The sequence below is a fragment of the Triticum dicoccoides genome, chromosome 5B (genome assembly GCF_002162155.2).
Source record: "Triticum dicoccoides isolate Atlit2015 ecotype Zavitan chromosome 5B, WEW_v2.0, whole genome shotgun sequence".
In the NCBI taxonomy this organism is placed as follows: domain Eukaryota; kingdom Viridiplantae; phylum Streptophyta; class Magnoliopsida; order Poales; family Poaceae; genus Triticum; species Triticum dicoccoides.
Genome location: NC_041389.1, coordinates 469,456,168 through 469,472,665, shown reverse-complemented (window position 1 = coordinate 469,472,665; position 16,498 = coordinate 469,456,168). Strand labels below are relative to the sequence as shown.

Here is a 16,498-nt window from a genome sequence, read left to right as displayed (position 1 = left end):
AGCGTCGTCATGCTTTATCTGCCATCAAGCCCTCTTTGGCATGGTGGCATCAAAGATTAGGACACCCATCATCAATCACAGTCAAACAAGTAGTTAATAAAGGCAATTTGCCCTTGTCATCTAGTCAATCTAGTGAGTCCATTTGTGAAGCTTGTCAGTGTGCTAAGAGTCATCAACTCCCTTATCCTAGGTCAAACAGTGTATCTCATGCTCCTTTAGAGCTTATTTCAGCGATGTATGGGGTTATGCTAGAGATTCTTTTGGAAGGAAAAAAAATATTATGTCAGTTTCATCGATGATTTTAGCAAGTTTACTTGGATTTACTTGTTAAAGCACAAATCTGAAGTTTTTTCTGTGTTTCAAGAATTCCAAAAGATTGTTGAAAGGCATTTTAACAGGAAAATTTTGGCAGTCCAAAGTGACTGGGGAGGGGAGTATGAAAAGCTCAACTCTTTCTTCCGTAGCATAGGCATTGAACATCATGTCTCTTGCCCTCATGCTCATCAGCAAAATGGCTCTACTAAGAGAAAACATCGCCACATTGTTGAAGTTGGCCTGTCCCTACTTGCACATGCCTCCATGCCTCTCAAATATTGGGATGAAGCATTCATTGCAGCCACCTATCTTATCAATCATCTTCCTAGTAAGGTCATTGGTAATTCTACTCCATTAGAGCGATTATATCATCAAACACCTGATTACAATTCCCTTAACATTTTTGGGTGTGCTTGCTACCCAAATTTACGTCCATATAATCGCCACAAGCTTGAGTTTTGATCCACCCAATGTGTTTTTCTTGGCTATAGTAATCTTCACAAAGGGTACAAATGCTTAGAGATTGCAACTGGCCGTATCTATATCTCTAGAGCAGCTGTCTTCAATGAAACTCTTTTTCTGTTCGCCAAACTTCACCCAAATGCTGGAGCTCTCCTACGTGCTGAAATAGCACTTCTTCCAGATCACGGGGGAGAGTTATATAAGGCTGATCCTGTGAAGAATTCCATAGAAAATTCGGATTCTAGTGATATTTGTGCATATTCAGGTCATGATTTTATGTGTGCAAAAGGAGGCGCCGGATCCCGTGCATATTTGGGTGGCAACGGCGTTCAATCCAAGGCAGATCCTCGCGCCAGCCCTGCTGTCTCCCGTGCCGCGCGATCTGAGGACGATCGCGATTCTCTGCATGCAGCCAACCGCGTTCGGGCGACCGACATGCCCGACCGCGTGGAGCCCACCGTTTCAGCCGCGCTGGTGGCCGACAGCCCTCGCGCAGCAGAGCCTGCTGCTGAGTCCACCTCGTCAGGAGCGGACGGGGGCGAATCACCCCGCGCCACCAGCCCGTGGGCCGATCCAGGAGCCGACAGCGGGACGCCTGGCGCGTCTGGGTCGCGATCCTCCTCGGATTGGGAGCCAGATCAGGAACCTGCGGCTGTCTCGGCTGCAGCTGATCCCGCGGGATCTTCTGTGGTGCAACCAACAGCAACTGTTATGCCAGGATCCTCTGTGCAAAACTCACCAGCAACAGCTCCTCGTCGTCATACTCGATCTCAGTCAGGTATTATCAAGGCAAAGGAATATATACTGATGGCACCGTAAGGTATGATAGGGTCAAAAGAGCTTTCCTTAGTAGTTTTGGTGAACCAACTCATTTGCATGATGCACTTAATCATAAAGAATGGAACGAGGCTATGGATAGTGAATATAATGCACTCATGAAAACCAAAACTTGGCATTTAGTACCACCAAGGAAAGGAATAATGTTATAGATTGTAAATGGGTGTACAAGGTCAAGAGAAAATTTGATGGAAGTATAGATAGGTACAAGGCTAGATTAGTTGCTAAAGGATTTAAACAAAGGTTTGGTATTGATTATGAAGATACGTTTAGTCCTGTTGTTAAGGCAACTACTATTCGGCTTGTGTTGTCTATTGCCATTTCCAGAGGTTGGAGTCTATGACAGCTAGACGTTCAGGACACGTTTCTTCATGGTGTTCTTGAGGAAGAAGTGTTCATGCGGCAACCACCGGGATATGAGAATCAAAGCACACCACATTATGTCTGTAAGTTGAATAAAGCCTTATATGGTTTGAAACATGCCTCTAGAGCTTGGTACTCAAGATTGAGCATGCAGTTAAACAACTTGGGTTTACACCATCAAAAACAGATACCTCTTTGTTCTTTTACAATAAAGGCAATATCACCATATTTGTGCTTGTTTATGTTGATGATATAATTGTTGCTAGTTCAAGCTCAGATGCCACCACATGTTTGCTTAAGGATCTAAAACTAGAGTTTGCTCTTAAGGATCTAGGTGATCTTCACTATTTTCTTGGTATAGAGGTTAAACAGGTAAAGGGTGGCATACTTCTCACACAGGACAAATATACTACTGATATTCTCAGGAGAGTGGGATTGGAGCATTGTAAACCTGTGAGTACACCAATCTCAACCTCAGAAAAACTTACAGTTGAAAGTGGAGAAGTACTTGGACCAGTGGATGCAACAAATTACAGGAGTGTCATAGGTGCTTTACAATATTTGACTCTTACACGTCCTGATATTTCTTATTCCATGAACAAAGTATGTCAATATTTACATGCACCTAGAACTACCCATTGGACTGCAGTCAAGAGAATTTTGGGGTATCTTAAGTTTTCATAGGGACTTGGGCTTCATATTACCAAGTCTTCATCCATGCTTGTTACTGCATATTCTGATGCAGACTGGGCAGGTTGTGCTGATGACAGAAGGTCCACAGGTGGTTTTGCTGTGTTTATGGGAACAAACCTTGTATCATGGAGTGCAAGTAAATAGGCTACAGTTTCAAGGTCAAGCACTGAGGCTGGGTATAAAGCTTTGGCAAATGCAACAGATGAAGTAATGTGGATACAAACTTTACTTTATGAGTTATGGATTAAAGCTCCGCAAGCTGCTAGGTTATGGTGTGATAACATTAGTGCCACTTATCTTTCAGCTAATCATGTTTTCCATGCACGTACCAAACACATTGAAGTTGATTTTCACTTTGTGACAGAAAGAGTAGCTCGAAAGCTACTTGATATTCGGCTCATACCTACAGGAGACCAACTTGCTGATGGCTTCACAAAACCACTCACCATGAGAAGGTTAGATGAGTTCAAGTACAATCTCAACCTTGGCAAAGCTTCATGAGTTTAGATTGAGGGGGAGTGTTAGAATTAGTTGTTGTATAGGGATAGAATTCTCTTTGAATTGTAAACCTATTCTATCTCTTCTTCTGTTTCAACCTCTCCCGAATCTTCTCCTGTAACCAATCGATCATGTATAGATCCAATCTTGTAAGCCACGGCATATGTCTATATATACAATGCAGCCTGAGCAAAGGGTTCTAGGCTTCCCATCATATTTGACAGACCTGTCCAGAGACAGATCACTGACCATGCGCGTTGCATTAACACAGTCCATTTCCACAATGATACTCTCGGAACTCTGTTCGATAGCTAGGAAAACCCCTCCCATGAGGGTTGTAACTTCCGCTTCCAGACCACCTCTACATCCCTGAATAAAACGACATGAGGTGAAGATAATGGCACCTCTATGGTCACGCAGAATCATACCAGCTCTGTTGGGGAACGTAGCAGAAATACAAAATTTTCCTACGTGTCACCAAGATCTATCTATGGAGAAACTAGCAACGAGGGGAAGGAGAGTGCATCTACATACCCTTGTAGATCGCTAAGAGGAAGCGTTCAATAGAACGAGGTTGAAGGAGTCATACTCGTCGTGATCCAAATCACCGGAGATCCTAGTGCCGAATGGACGGCACCTCCGTTTTCAACACACGTACAGCCCGGTGACGTCTCCCATGCCTTGATCCAGCAAGGAGAGAGGGAGAGGTTGAGGAAGACTCCATCTAGCAGCATCACAACGGCGTGGTGGTGGTGGAGGAGCGTGGCAATCCTGCAGGGCTTCGCCAAGCACCGCGGGAGAGGAGTAAGAGAGGTAGGGCTGCGCCAATAGGGGGAGAAACTCATGTGTTGGGCAGCCCCCAGACCTCATGTATTTATAGGGAGAGGGGAGGGGGATGCTCCCCCTCTTGGGTTCCCTCCCCAAGGGGTGGCGGCAGCCCCCAGATCCCATCTGGGTGGCGGCCAGAGGGGGAGAGAGGGGAGGCGCACCTGGGGTGGGCCTTAGGGCCCATCTGCCCTAGGGTTTGCCCCCTCCCACTCTTCCCTGCGCCTTGGGCCCCTTGTGGGGGGCGCACCAGCCCACCTGGGGCTGGTCCCCTCCCACACTTGGCCCATGCAGCCCTCCGGGGTTGGTGGCCCCACTTGGTGGACCCCCGGGACCCTCCCGGTGGTCCCAGTACGTTACCGATTAAACCCGAAACTTTTCCGGTGACCAAAACAGGACTTCCCATATATAAATCTTTACCTCCGGACCATTCCAGAACTCCCCGTGACGTCCGAGATCTCATCCGGGACTCCGAACAACATTCGGTAACCACATACAAACTTCCTTTATAACCCTAGCATCATCGAACCTTAAGTGTGTAGACCCTACGGGTTTGGGAACCATGCAGACATGACCAAGACGTTCTCCGGTCAATAACCAATAGCGGGATCTGGATACCCATGTTGGCTCCCACATGTTCCACGATGATCTCATCGGATGAACCACGATGTCAAGGACTCAATCGATCCCGTATACAATTCCCTTTGTCTAGCGGTATTGTACTTGCCCGAGATTCGATCGTCGGTATGCCGATACCTTGTTCAATCTCGTTACCGGCAAGTCTCTTTACTCGTTCCATAACACATCATCCCGTGATCAACCCCTTGGTCACATTGTGCACATTATGATGATGTCCTACCGAGTGGGCCCAGAGATACCTCTCTGTTTACACGGAGTGACAAATCCCAGTCTCGATTCGTGCCAACCCAACAAACACTTTCGGAGATACCTGTAGTGCACCTTTATAGCCACCCAGTTACGTTGTGACGTTTGGTACACCCAAAGCATTCGTACGGTATCTGGGAGTTGCACAATCTCATGGTCTAAGGAAATGATACTTGACATTAGAAAAGCTTTAGCATACGAACTACGATCTTTGTGCTAGGCTTAGGATTGGGTCTTGTCCATCACATCATTCTCCTAATGATGTGATCCCGTTATCAACGACATCCAATGTCCATGGTCAGGAAACCGTAACCATCTATTGATCAACGAGCTAGTCAACTAGAAGCTTACTAGGGACATGGTGTTGTCTATGTATCCACACATGTATCTGAGTTTCCTTTCAATACAATTATAGCATGGACAATAAACGATTATCATGAACAAGGAAATATAATAATAATAACTAATTTATCATTACCTCTAGGGCATATTTCCAACAGTCTCCCACTTGCACTAGAGTCAATAATCTAGTTCACATCGCCATGTGATTAACACTGATAGGTCACATCGCCATGTCACCAACATCCAAAGAGTTTACTAGTGTCTTAAACTAGTTCACATCACCATGTGATTAAGTCCCAATGAGTTTTGGGGTTTGATCATGTTTTGCTTGTGAGAGAGGTTTTAGTCAATGGGTCTGCAACATTCAGATCCGTATGTACTTCACAAATCTCTAGGTCATAATGTAAATGCTGCTTCCACGCTCTACTTGAAGCTATTCCAAATGGTTGCTCCGCTATACGTATCCGTTTCGCTACTCAGAGTCATTCGGATAGGTGTTAAAGCTTGCATCGACGCAACTCTTTACGTCGAACTCTTTATCACCTCCATAATCGAGAAACATGTCCTTTATTTACTCCAAGGACAATTTTTGACCGTTGTCCAATGATCCATTCCTGAATCATTCTTGTACCCCTTGACTGACTCATGGCAAGGCACTGTTCCGGTGCGGTACACAGCATAGCATACTGTAGAGCCTACATCTAAAACATTCTGGACGACCTCCGTCCTTTCTCTCTTTTCTGCCGTGGTCGAGCTTTAAGTCTTAACTTCATACCTTACAACTCAGCCAATAACTCCTTCTTTGACTGATCCATCTTGAACAACTTCAAGATCATGTCAAGGTATGTGCTCATTTTTAAAGTACCATTAAGCATTTTGATCCATCCTCATAGATCTTGATGCTCAATGTTCAAGTAGCTTAATCCAGGTTTTCACTTGAAAAACACTTTTCAAATAACCCCATATGCATTCCAGAAATTCTACATCATTTTTGATCAACAATATGTCAACAACATATACTCATCAGAAATTCTATAGTACTCCCACTCACTTCTTTGGAAATACAAGTTTCTCACAAACTTAGTATAAATCCAAAATCTTTGATCATCTTATCAAAGTGCATATTCCAACTCCGAGATGCTTACTCCAGTCCATGGAAGGATCGCTGGAGCTAGCATACCTTTTAGCATCCTTAGGATCGACAAAACCCTTCTGATTGTATCACATACAACCTTTCCTTACTAAAACTGGTAAGGAAACTCGTTTTGACATCCATCTGCCAGATTTCATAAATGCAGCTAATGCTAACATGATTCCGACGGACTTAAGCATCGCTACGGATAAGAAAATCTCATCGTAGTCAACTCCTTGAACTTGTGAAAAAACTCTTCGCCACAAGTCGAGCTTCATAGACGGTGACATTACCGTCCATGTCCGTCTTCTTCTTAAAGATCCATTTATCTTTAATGGCTTGCCGATCATCGGGCAAGTCCACCAAAGTCCATGCTTTGTTATGATACATGGATCCTATCACGGATTTCATGGCTTCTAACCATTTGTTGGAATTTGGGCCCACCATCACTTCTCCATAGCTCGTAGATTCATTGTTGTCTAGCAACATGACCTTCAAGACGGGATTATTGTACCACTCTGAAGTAGTAAGCATCCTTGTCACCCTACGAGGTACGGTACTGACTTGATCCGAAACTTCATGATCACTATCATAAGCTTCCACTTCAATTGATGTAGGTGCCACAGGAACAACTTCCTGTGCCATGCTACACACTGGTTGAAGTGATGGTTCAATAACCTCATCAAGTCTCCACCATCCTCCCACTCAATTCTCGAGACAAACCTTTCCTCGAGAAAGGACCCGATTCAAGAAACAATCCCTATTACTTTTGGATCTGAATTAGGAGGTATACCCAACTGTTTTGGGTGTCCTATGAAGATGCATTTTATCCACTTTGGGTTCGAGCTTATCAACCTGAAACTTTTCACATAAGCGTCGCATCCCCAAACTTCTAAGAAACGACAACTTAGGTTTCTCCAAACCATAGTTCAAACAGTGTCGTCTCAACGGAATTACGTGGTGCCCTATTAAAGTGAGTGCGGTTGTCTCTAATGCCTAACCCATGAACGATAGTGGTAATTCGATAAGAGACATCATGGTACGCACCATATCCCATAGGGTGCAACTATGATGTTCGGACACACCATCACACTATGGTGTTCCAGGCGGTATTAATTGTGAAACAATTTCCACAATGTCTTAATTGCGTGCCAAAGTTCGTAACTCAGATACTCATCTCTATGATCATATCATAGACATTTTATCCTCTTATCACAATGATCTTCACTCTAAAATTACTTGAACCATTCAATAATTTAGACTTGTGTTTCATCAAGTAAATATACTCAACATCTACTCGAATCATCTGTGAAGTAAGAACATAACGATATTCACTGCATGACTCAGCACTCATTGGACTGCACACATCAAAATGTGTTACTTCCACCAAGTTGTTGTCTTGTTCCATCTTACTGAAAGCGAGGCTTTTCAGTCATCTTGCCCATGTGGTATGATTTGCATATCTCAATTGATTCAAAATCAAATGAGTCCAAACGATCCATCTGCATGGAGTTTCTTCATGCATATACACCAATAGACATGGTTCGCATGTCTCAAACTTTTCAAAAACGAGTGAGTCCAAAGATCCATCAACATGGAGCTTCTTCATGCGTTTTACACCAATATGACTTACATGGCAGTGCCACAAGTAAGTGGTACTATCATTACTATCTTATATCTTTTGGCATGAAAATGTGTATCACTACGATCGAATTCAATAAACCATTCCTTTTAGGTGCAAGACCATTGAAGGTATTATTCAAATAAACAGAGTAACCATTATTCTTTTTAAATGAATAACCACATTGCGACAGACATAATCCAATCATGTCTATACTCAACGCAAACACCAAATAACAATTATTTAGTTTTAACACCATTCTCGATGGTAGAGGGAGCGTGCGATGCTTGATCACATCAACCTTGGAAACACTTCCAACACATATCGTCAGCTCACCTTTAGCTAGTCTCCGTTTATTCCGTAGCTTTTATTTTGAGTTACTAACACTTAGCAACCGAACCGGTATCTAATACCCTGGTGCTACTAGGAGTACTAGTAAAGTACACATTAACATAATGTATATCCAATATACTTCTATCGACCTTGCCAGCCTTCTTATCTACCAAGTATCTAGGGTAATTCTGCTCCAGTGGCTGTTCCCCTTATTACAGAAGCACTTAGTCTCGGGTTTGGGTTCAACCTTGGGTTTCTTCACTGGAGCAGCAACTGATTTGCCATTTCATGAAGTGCCCCTTCTTGCCCTTGCCCTTCTTGAAACTAGTGGTTTCACCAACCATCAACAATTGATGCTCCTTCTTGATTTCTACTTTCGCGGTGTCAAACATCGTGAATACCTCAAGGATCATCATATCTATCCCTGATATGTTATAGTTTATCACGAAGCTCTAGTAGCTTGGTGGAAATGACTTTGGAGAAACATCACTATCTCATCTGGAAGATCAACTCCCACTCGATTCAAGTGATTGTTGCACTCAGACAATCTGAGCACAAGCTCAACGATTGAGCTTTTCTCCCTTTAGTTTGCAGGCTAAGAAAATCCTCGGAGGTCTTATACCTCTTGGCGTGGGCACGAGCCTGAAATCCCAATTTCAGCCCTCAAAAACATCTCATATGTTCCGCGATGTTTCGAAAAACGTCTTTGGTGCCTCAACTCTAAACCGTTTAACTGAACTATCACGTAGTTATCAAAACGTGTATGTCCGATGTTCGGAACATCCACAGACGACGATTGGGGTTCAGCACACTAAGCGGTGCATTAAGGACATAAGCCCTACTGTCCGCACAATCGCTACTATCAACTTTCAACTATATTTTCTCTAGGAACATATCTAAACAGTGGAACTAAAGCGCGAGCTTACGACATAATTTGCAAAGATCTTTTGACTATGTTCAGGATAATTAAGTTCATCTCATGAACTCCCACTCAGATAGACATCCCTCTAGTCATCTAAGTGATTACATGATCTGAGTCAACTAGGTCGTGTCCGATCATCACGTGAGACGGACTAGTCATCATCGGTGAACATCTTCATGTTGATCGTATCTACCATACGACTCATGCTCGACCTTTCGGTCTCTTGTGTTCCGAGGCCATGTCTGTACATGCTAGGCTCGTCAAGTTAACCTAAGTGTTTCGCATGTGTAAATCTGGCTTACACCCATTGTATGTGAACGTAAGAATCTATCACACCCGATCATCACGTGGTGCTTCGAAACGACGAACTTTCGCAATGGTGCACAGTTAGGGGGAACACTTTCTTGAAATTTTAATAAGGGATCATCTTATTTACTACCATTGTTCTAAGCAAATAAGATGCATAAACATGATAAACATCACATGCAATCAAATAGTGACATGATATGGCCAATATCATTTTGCTCCTTTTGATCTCCATCTTCGGGGCTCCATGATCATCATCGTCACCAGCATGACACCATGATCTCCATCATCATGATCTCCATCATCGTGTCTCCATGAAGTTGTCTCGCCAACTTATTACTTCTACTACTATGGCTACCGGTTAGCAATAAAGTAAAGTAATTACATGGCGTTGTTCAATGACACGCAGGTCATACAATAAATAAAGGCAACTCCTATGGCTCCTGCCGGTTGTCATACTCATCGACATGCAAGTCGTGATTCCTATTACAAGAACATGATCAATCTCATACATCACATATCATTCATCACATTCTTCTTGGCCATATCACATCACATAGCATACCCTACAAAAACAAGTTAGACGTCCTCTAATTGTTGTTTGCATGTTTTACGTGGATGCTATGGGTTTCTAGCAAGAACGTTTCTTACCTACGCAAAAACCACAACGTGATATGCCAATTGCTATTTACCCTTCATAAGGACCCTTTTCATCGAATCCGTTCTGACTAAAGTGGGAGAGACTGGCACCCACTAGCCACCTTATGCACCAAGTGCATGTCAGTCGGTGGAACCTGTCTCACGTAAGTGTACGTGTAAGGTCGGTCCGGGCCGCTTCATCCCACAATACCGCTGAAACAAGATTGGACTAGTAACGGTAAGCATATTGAACAACATCAACGCCCACAACTACTTTGTGTTCTACTCGTGCAAAGAATCTACGCAATAGACCTAGCTCTGATACCACTATTGGGGAACGTAGCAGAAATTCAAAATTTTCCTACGTGTCATCAAGATCTATCTATGGAGAAACTAGCAACGAGGGGAAGGAGAGTGCATCTACATACCCTTGTAGATCGCTAAGCGGAAGTGTTCAATAGAACGAGGTTGAAGGAGTCGTACTCGTCGTGATCCAAATCACCGGAGATCCTAGTGCCGAACAGACGACACCTCCGCGTTCAACACACGTACAGCCCGGTGACGTCTCCCATGCCTTGATCCAGCAAGGAGAGAGGGAGAGGTTGAGGAAGACTCCATCCAGCAGCAGCACAACGACGTGGTGGTGGTGGAGGAGCGTGGCAATCCTGCAGGGCTTCGCCAAGCACCCCGGGAGAGGAGGAGTAAGAGAGGTAGGGCTGCGCCAATAGGGGGAGAAACTCGTGTGTTGGGCAGCCCCCAGACCTCATGTATTTATAGGGGGAGGGGAGGGGGATGCGCCCCCTCTAGGGTTCCCTCCCCAAGGGGTGGCGGCAGCCCCCAGATCCCATCTGGGTGGCGGCCAGAGGGGGAGAGAGGGGAGGCGCACCTGGGGTGGGCCTTAGGGCCCATCTGCCCTAGGGTTTGCCCCCTCCCACTCTTCCCTGCGCCTTGGGCCCCTTGTGGGGGGCGCACCAGCCCACCTGGGGCTGGTCCCCTCCCACACTTGGCCCATTAAGCCCTCCGGGGTTGGTGGCCCCACTTGGTGGACCCCCGGGACTCTTCCGGTGGTCCCGGTACGTTACCGATAAAACCCGAAACTTTTCCGGTGACCAAAACAGGACTTCCCATATATAAATCTTTACCTCCGGACCATTCTGGAACTCCTCGTGATGTCTGGGATCTCATCCGTGACTCCGAACAACATTCGGTAACCACATACAAACTTCCTTTATAACCCTAGCGTCATCGAACCTTAAGTGTGTAGACCCTACGGGTTCGGGAACCATGCAGACATGACCGAGAAGTTCTCCGGTCAATAACCAACAGCGGGATCTGGATACCCATGTTGGCTCCCACATGTTCCACGATGATCTCATCGGATGAACCACGATGTCAAGGACTCAATCGACCCCGTATACAATTTCCTTTGTCTAGCAGTATTGTACTTGCCCGAGATTCGATCGTCGGTATGGCGATACCTTGTTCAATCTCGTTACCGGCAAGTCTCTTTACTCGTTCCGTAACACATCATCCCGTGATCAACCCCTTGGTCACATTGTGCACATTATGATGATGTCCTACCGAGTGGGCCCAGAGATACCTCTCCGTTTACACGGAGTGACAAATCCCAGTCTCGATTCGTGCCAACCCAACAAACACTTTCGGAGATACCTGTAGTGCACCTTTATAGCCACCCAGTTACGTTGTGACGTTTTGTACACCCAAAGCATTCGTACGGTATCTGGGAGTTGCACAATCTCATGGTCTAAGGAAATGATACTTGACATTAGAAAAGCTTTAGCATACGAACTACGATCTTTGTGCTAGGCTTAGGATTGGGTCTTGTCCATCACATCATTCTCCTAATGATGTGATCCCATTATCAACGACATCCAATGTCCATGGTCAGGAAACCGTAACCATCTATTGATCAACGAGCTAGTCAACTAGAAGCTTACTAGGGACATGGTGTTGTCTATGTATCCACACATGTATCTGAGTTTCCTTTCAATACAATTATAGCATGGACAATAAACGATTATCATGAACAAGGAAATATAATAATAGTAACTAATTTATCATTGCCTCTAGGGCATATTTCCAACAAGCTCCTCATGTACCATCCTCCTCCATCCATGATCAATCAATATTAAGTCTTACCCTGCCTAGTGGTGGCTTACACCAGCTCGCCATGGACGTCGTGCTCATTGTTGGTATTTTATGCATTTTGCCTTTCCCAGCCCAGCCGCTATAGGAGACCACCTCCTTCCCTTTAGCAACATCAGCGTTTGGGTTCTGCTGGATGCTCAGAAGTGATTGAATGTAGCCACCTGAGAATTTGATAGAAGCTTCAACCGGCGGCACCAGTTTGTGATATTATATCTCATTCCTCACATGCCAGTTCCGCCATAAAGTCATGATCACAGGGAGGCGACCTTTAGGACTGCAGTCGTGGAGCAAATGAATGGTCCACTCGGGACCTGTATTGATGATGGATTCTAGCTTGGGCATGCTCCATCTTTGCGCCTTCGCCCTCCACAAACACCTCGCCGGTGGGCATCTGCACAGGGCATGGAAAGAGTCCTCGCGTTCCAGCCCACATAGAACACATGTGTCAGACACCTTTTTTTTTTAGCAAAAGAGGGTTTCCCCTCCGATTTCTATTAGAGAAACCAGCAAGCAAACATCCGATATGTTTTTACCACTGCAAATAAAAGCTAGCTCTATTACATCTCAGAGAAGTCTCAAATTATAACCAGGCCAAGCAAGAAACTACAAAAAATAATGCAACACATAGGTAGGCACAAAAGATGAGCCTCATGCGCAGATTCCCACTTCACTTCGCCGAAGCACCAAAAGGAGAAGTCTTCATCCCTGTCACTGCTGGATTCGGAGAACTCCAAAACGCCAACCTTGTGCAGCCTTGTAGACATCACTTGCTACTTGCACGATGAGTTTTGTTCCCAGCATCAACATTCTTTCCCCTGGGCACCTTTTCTGCAAGACAGCCCAGTCAGAAATCCATCCACACATCATTTTCACAATTACCATTGGGTCAGAAATCTTTTTCTATCAAACACAATGTCATTTCTACATCTCCAGATCGCCCATAACAGCGCTGAGATGTCAACCAATATAAGTTTCTTTCTATCCTTCTGGAAATATTTTAGCCTTTTCCCAAACAATCATTGAGGTCTCTAGGGGTACATTTGAAATCAAACGCACATCTCACTAGGGCCCAGATGATTCTGGCTATGGAGCAAGAGAAAAACAAGTGATCAATTGTTTCATCTTTGCCACAAAACACACAATGTTTATCCCCTTTCCAGCCTCTTCTTAACAAATTATCTCTAGTAAGTATACTTTTTCTAGCAAAAACCCAAAGAAAGAATATAATCTTAGCAGGTACTTTAATTTTGCACAGAAATTTTCCACAGAATATAATCTCAGTTTTGATCAGATATCTGTATAGAGATTTGGCAGAAAAATTTCCGCCAATGATCAACATCCACAAAGGTTTATCCCTCCCCCCATACATCAAAACTTCCTCACATCTCACTCTCATGCTATTCCAAAGTTGTTCAATGTCTCCATAAAGAGATCTCCTGAAGGTAAAACCACTCCATCATTTATCAATAGCTTCTCTAACTGTAATCTCATGCTCATTACTAATGAAAAACAAAGAAGGGTAAGCCTCTTTGAGAGGTTTATCCCCTACCCACCAATCTTTCCAAAACCTGGTGTTTCTACCATCTCCCAATTTTTTCTTAATGTGTGGGTAAAAGTATTTCCTAACTTTCAAGATGCCAGACCAAAACTGGGAATCCCCACTTTTGTGTTTAATTCCAGAGAGACATTTATCCCCAACATATTTTTTTTAATAATCCCCTGCCAAAAACCCTCATCATTCTCTAACTTCCACAACCACTTAGCTAATAAAGCAATGTTAAACATTTCAATGTTGGTAATCCCCAGGCCCCCTTGCTGTTTTGGAAGACATCAAGTTTTCTAGTTCACCAGATGGTATTTCCTTTTATCTTCTTCTGATTGCCACACCATCCTGGCTCTGTAAAAGTACACCTTTTTCCTAACTCCAGCTGGCAGTAGATAAAATGACATCATGTATATATGGATATTAGATAAGAAGGATTGCACCAAAGTGACTCTTCCTGCAATATTTAGTAGTCTACCCTGCCAACAGGCACATCTTTTCTCAATTTTCTCAGTAACATTTTTCTACATTTTGTTTCTTATTCTTTTATTAGATACAGGTAAGCCTAGATATTTCAGGGGTGCTTCCCCCAGAATGCAGGTGAAAATTTCCTGATACAGATCTTTTTTCTCTCTAGCTTCCCCAAACAAGAATATTTCACTTTTGTGGAAATTTATTGTCAGGCCAGACATCTGTTCAAAAGCAGTTAAGATAAATTTTAGATTTCTGGCAGAGTTTTCATCATCTTGTATCAAAAAATGGTGTCATCTGGATATTGCAACTGACCCCATTTTCATGGAAATCAGTGAGTACTCCTTTCACAAACCCCTCCTCTCTAGCTTTATCTAAAATAATAGCAAGAACATCAACTGCAAGATCAAAGAGCAGGGGAGACAAAGAATCACCCTGTCTGAGCCCCTTAAAGGTTTTGAAGTAAGGACCTATGTCATCATTCACTTTGACTCCTACATGCCCCCCTCTCATAGTGTGCATCACCCAGTCACACCATTTATCAAGGAATTTTTTTAATTTGAGCATCTTATGAACAAAAGGCCACTTAATTTTGTCATATGCTTTTTCAAAGTCAAGTTTGAACAGCATATCACTTTGTTTTTTATTTTGTATAGAATTAAGAGCCTCATGTAGTATTACAACTCCCTCCATAATATATCTACCCTTTACAAAGGCAGTTCGAATGGGAGAAATGATAGGGTTAACTACTTTGCTCAATCTGTTCATTAGAACTTTAGTGATAATCTTGAAACTAACATTTAAGAGACAAATTGGTCTAAACTTTTGTATTTGTCTAGCATCTTTAACTTTTGGTACTAGGGTGATAATCCCATAGTTCAATCTAGCCAGATCAACTTTGCCACTGTGAAAGTCATCTAAGATAGCTTTCAAGTCTGTCTTAAGCAGCTCCCAAAAATGCTGGTAAAATTCTACAGCAAATCCATCAGGACCTGGAGTTTTGTTTTTTTCCATATTGAAAACCACATCTCTGATTTCTTCCAAACTAAAAGGTTTAATCAAATCAGTTTCTTCCTGTGGGGAGATCCCCATAGGGTTTTGAATGTCCAAATTAATATTGGACTTATCAGCTTGACCAAATAGAGTTTTATAGTAATTGGTTATATGCTCCATGAGTTTGGCATCTCCCTCAATGGGCTCACCTTCATGTTCTAGAGTAGTTATCCTATTTTTTTCTTCTTCCGCCATTAACCTTGGCATGGTAGTACCTAGTATTAGTGTCTCCCTCATTTATCTCTCTATCTTTATATCTTTGTAGCCATTTAATTTCTTCCACCTTAAAGATGTCTTTCAGTTCTTTCCTTCAATTCTTCTGAATCTCTCTATCTTATGCACTAAGACCATTAGTTTCAGCTTTTTTTGTCAATCTCATCCAATAACTCTAGTAACTCTTTTTTTCTTTTCCTGTAAGCAGCATTAGCATTGATAATCCATCCCCTGATTTTCTGTCTAATGTTTCTTAATTTTGTTTGCCAAATGTCCAGGCTAGATCCTTTACATTTAATATTCCAATTTTTTTCCACAAATTCCCTAAAACCTTCCATGAGCATCCACGCATTTTTGAATCTGAAATTGGGCTGGCTTTTTCTATGATCCCTAGTGTCTAATAGCAGAGCGGTGTGATCCAAAATTTCTCTTTCCATGGCATTCACCATAGCCAGAGGATATTTGTCTTCCAAATCTGGGCAGATTAAAATTCTGTCCAGTTTCTCATATGTGGGCTCAGGCAGGTTGTTTGCCCAGGTATATTTCCTTCCATTCAAAGGAAGGTCTCTGAGCCCAGCATGCTCTATAATAGCATTGAAGACAAAGCTAAAATGGTCTAGACCTCCAGGTTTGTTCTTTTCTGAACTGTTCCTGATAAGGTTAAAAGCCCCCCCCCCCCCCGCAATCACACAAGGTTGTGGATTATCTTGATAGAATCTAGATAATTCAGCCAAAAAAGGCTACTTTCCCATCCTTTTGGGCATCACCATAGACTGTAACAAGATTCCAACTAAATTTGGCTATTTTATCAAACAAATGAATTTTAATGAAATATACTCCTTTTTCTACTTGTATTATATCAAAGCAATCATTATT

At 43.2% G+C, this 16,498-nt stretch overlaps 1 protein-coding gene across 2 annotated transcripts in view; it reads right to left on the bottom strand.

The window, feature by feature from the left end:
* Positions 1–12,856: 12,856 nt before the first annotated feature.
* The window catches only part of LOC119305788, an 8,153-nt gene continuing 4,511 nt past the window's right edge, over positions 12,857–16,498 (bottom strand). For both annotated transcript variants that reach the window (XR_005148771.1, XM_037582216.1), the window contains exon 2: positions 12,857–13,170. Coding sequence is in view for 1 of the 2 variants with exons in the window: in XM_037582216.1 (XP_037438113.1) it covers positions 13,051–13,170 (120 nt within the window). In the remaining variant the exon portion in view is untranslated. The remainder of the gene's footprint in view (positions 13,171–16,498) is intronic.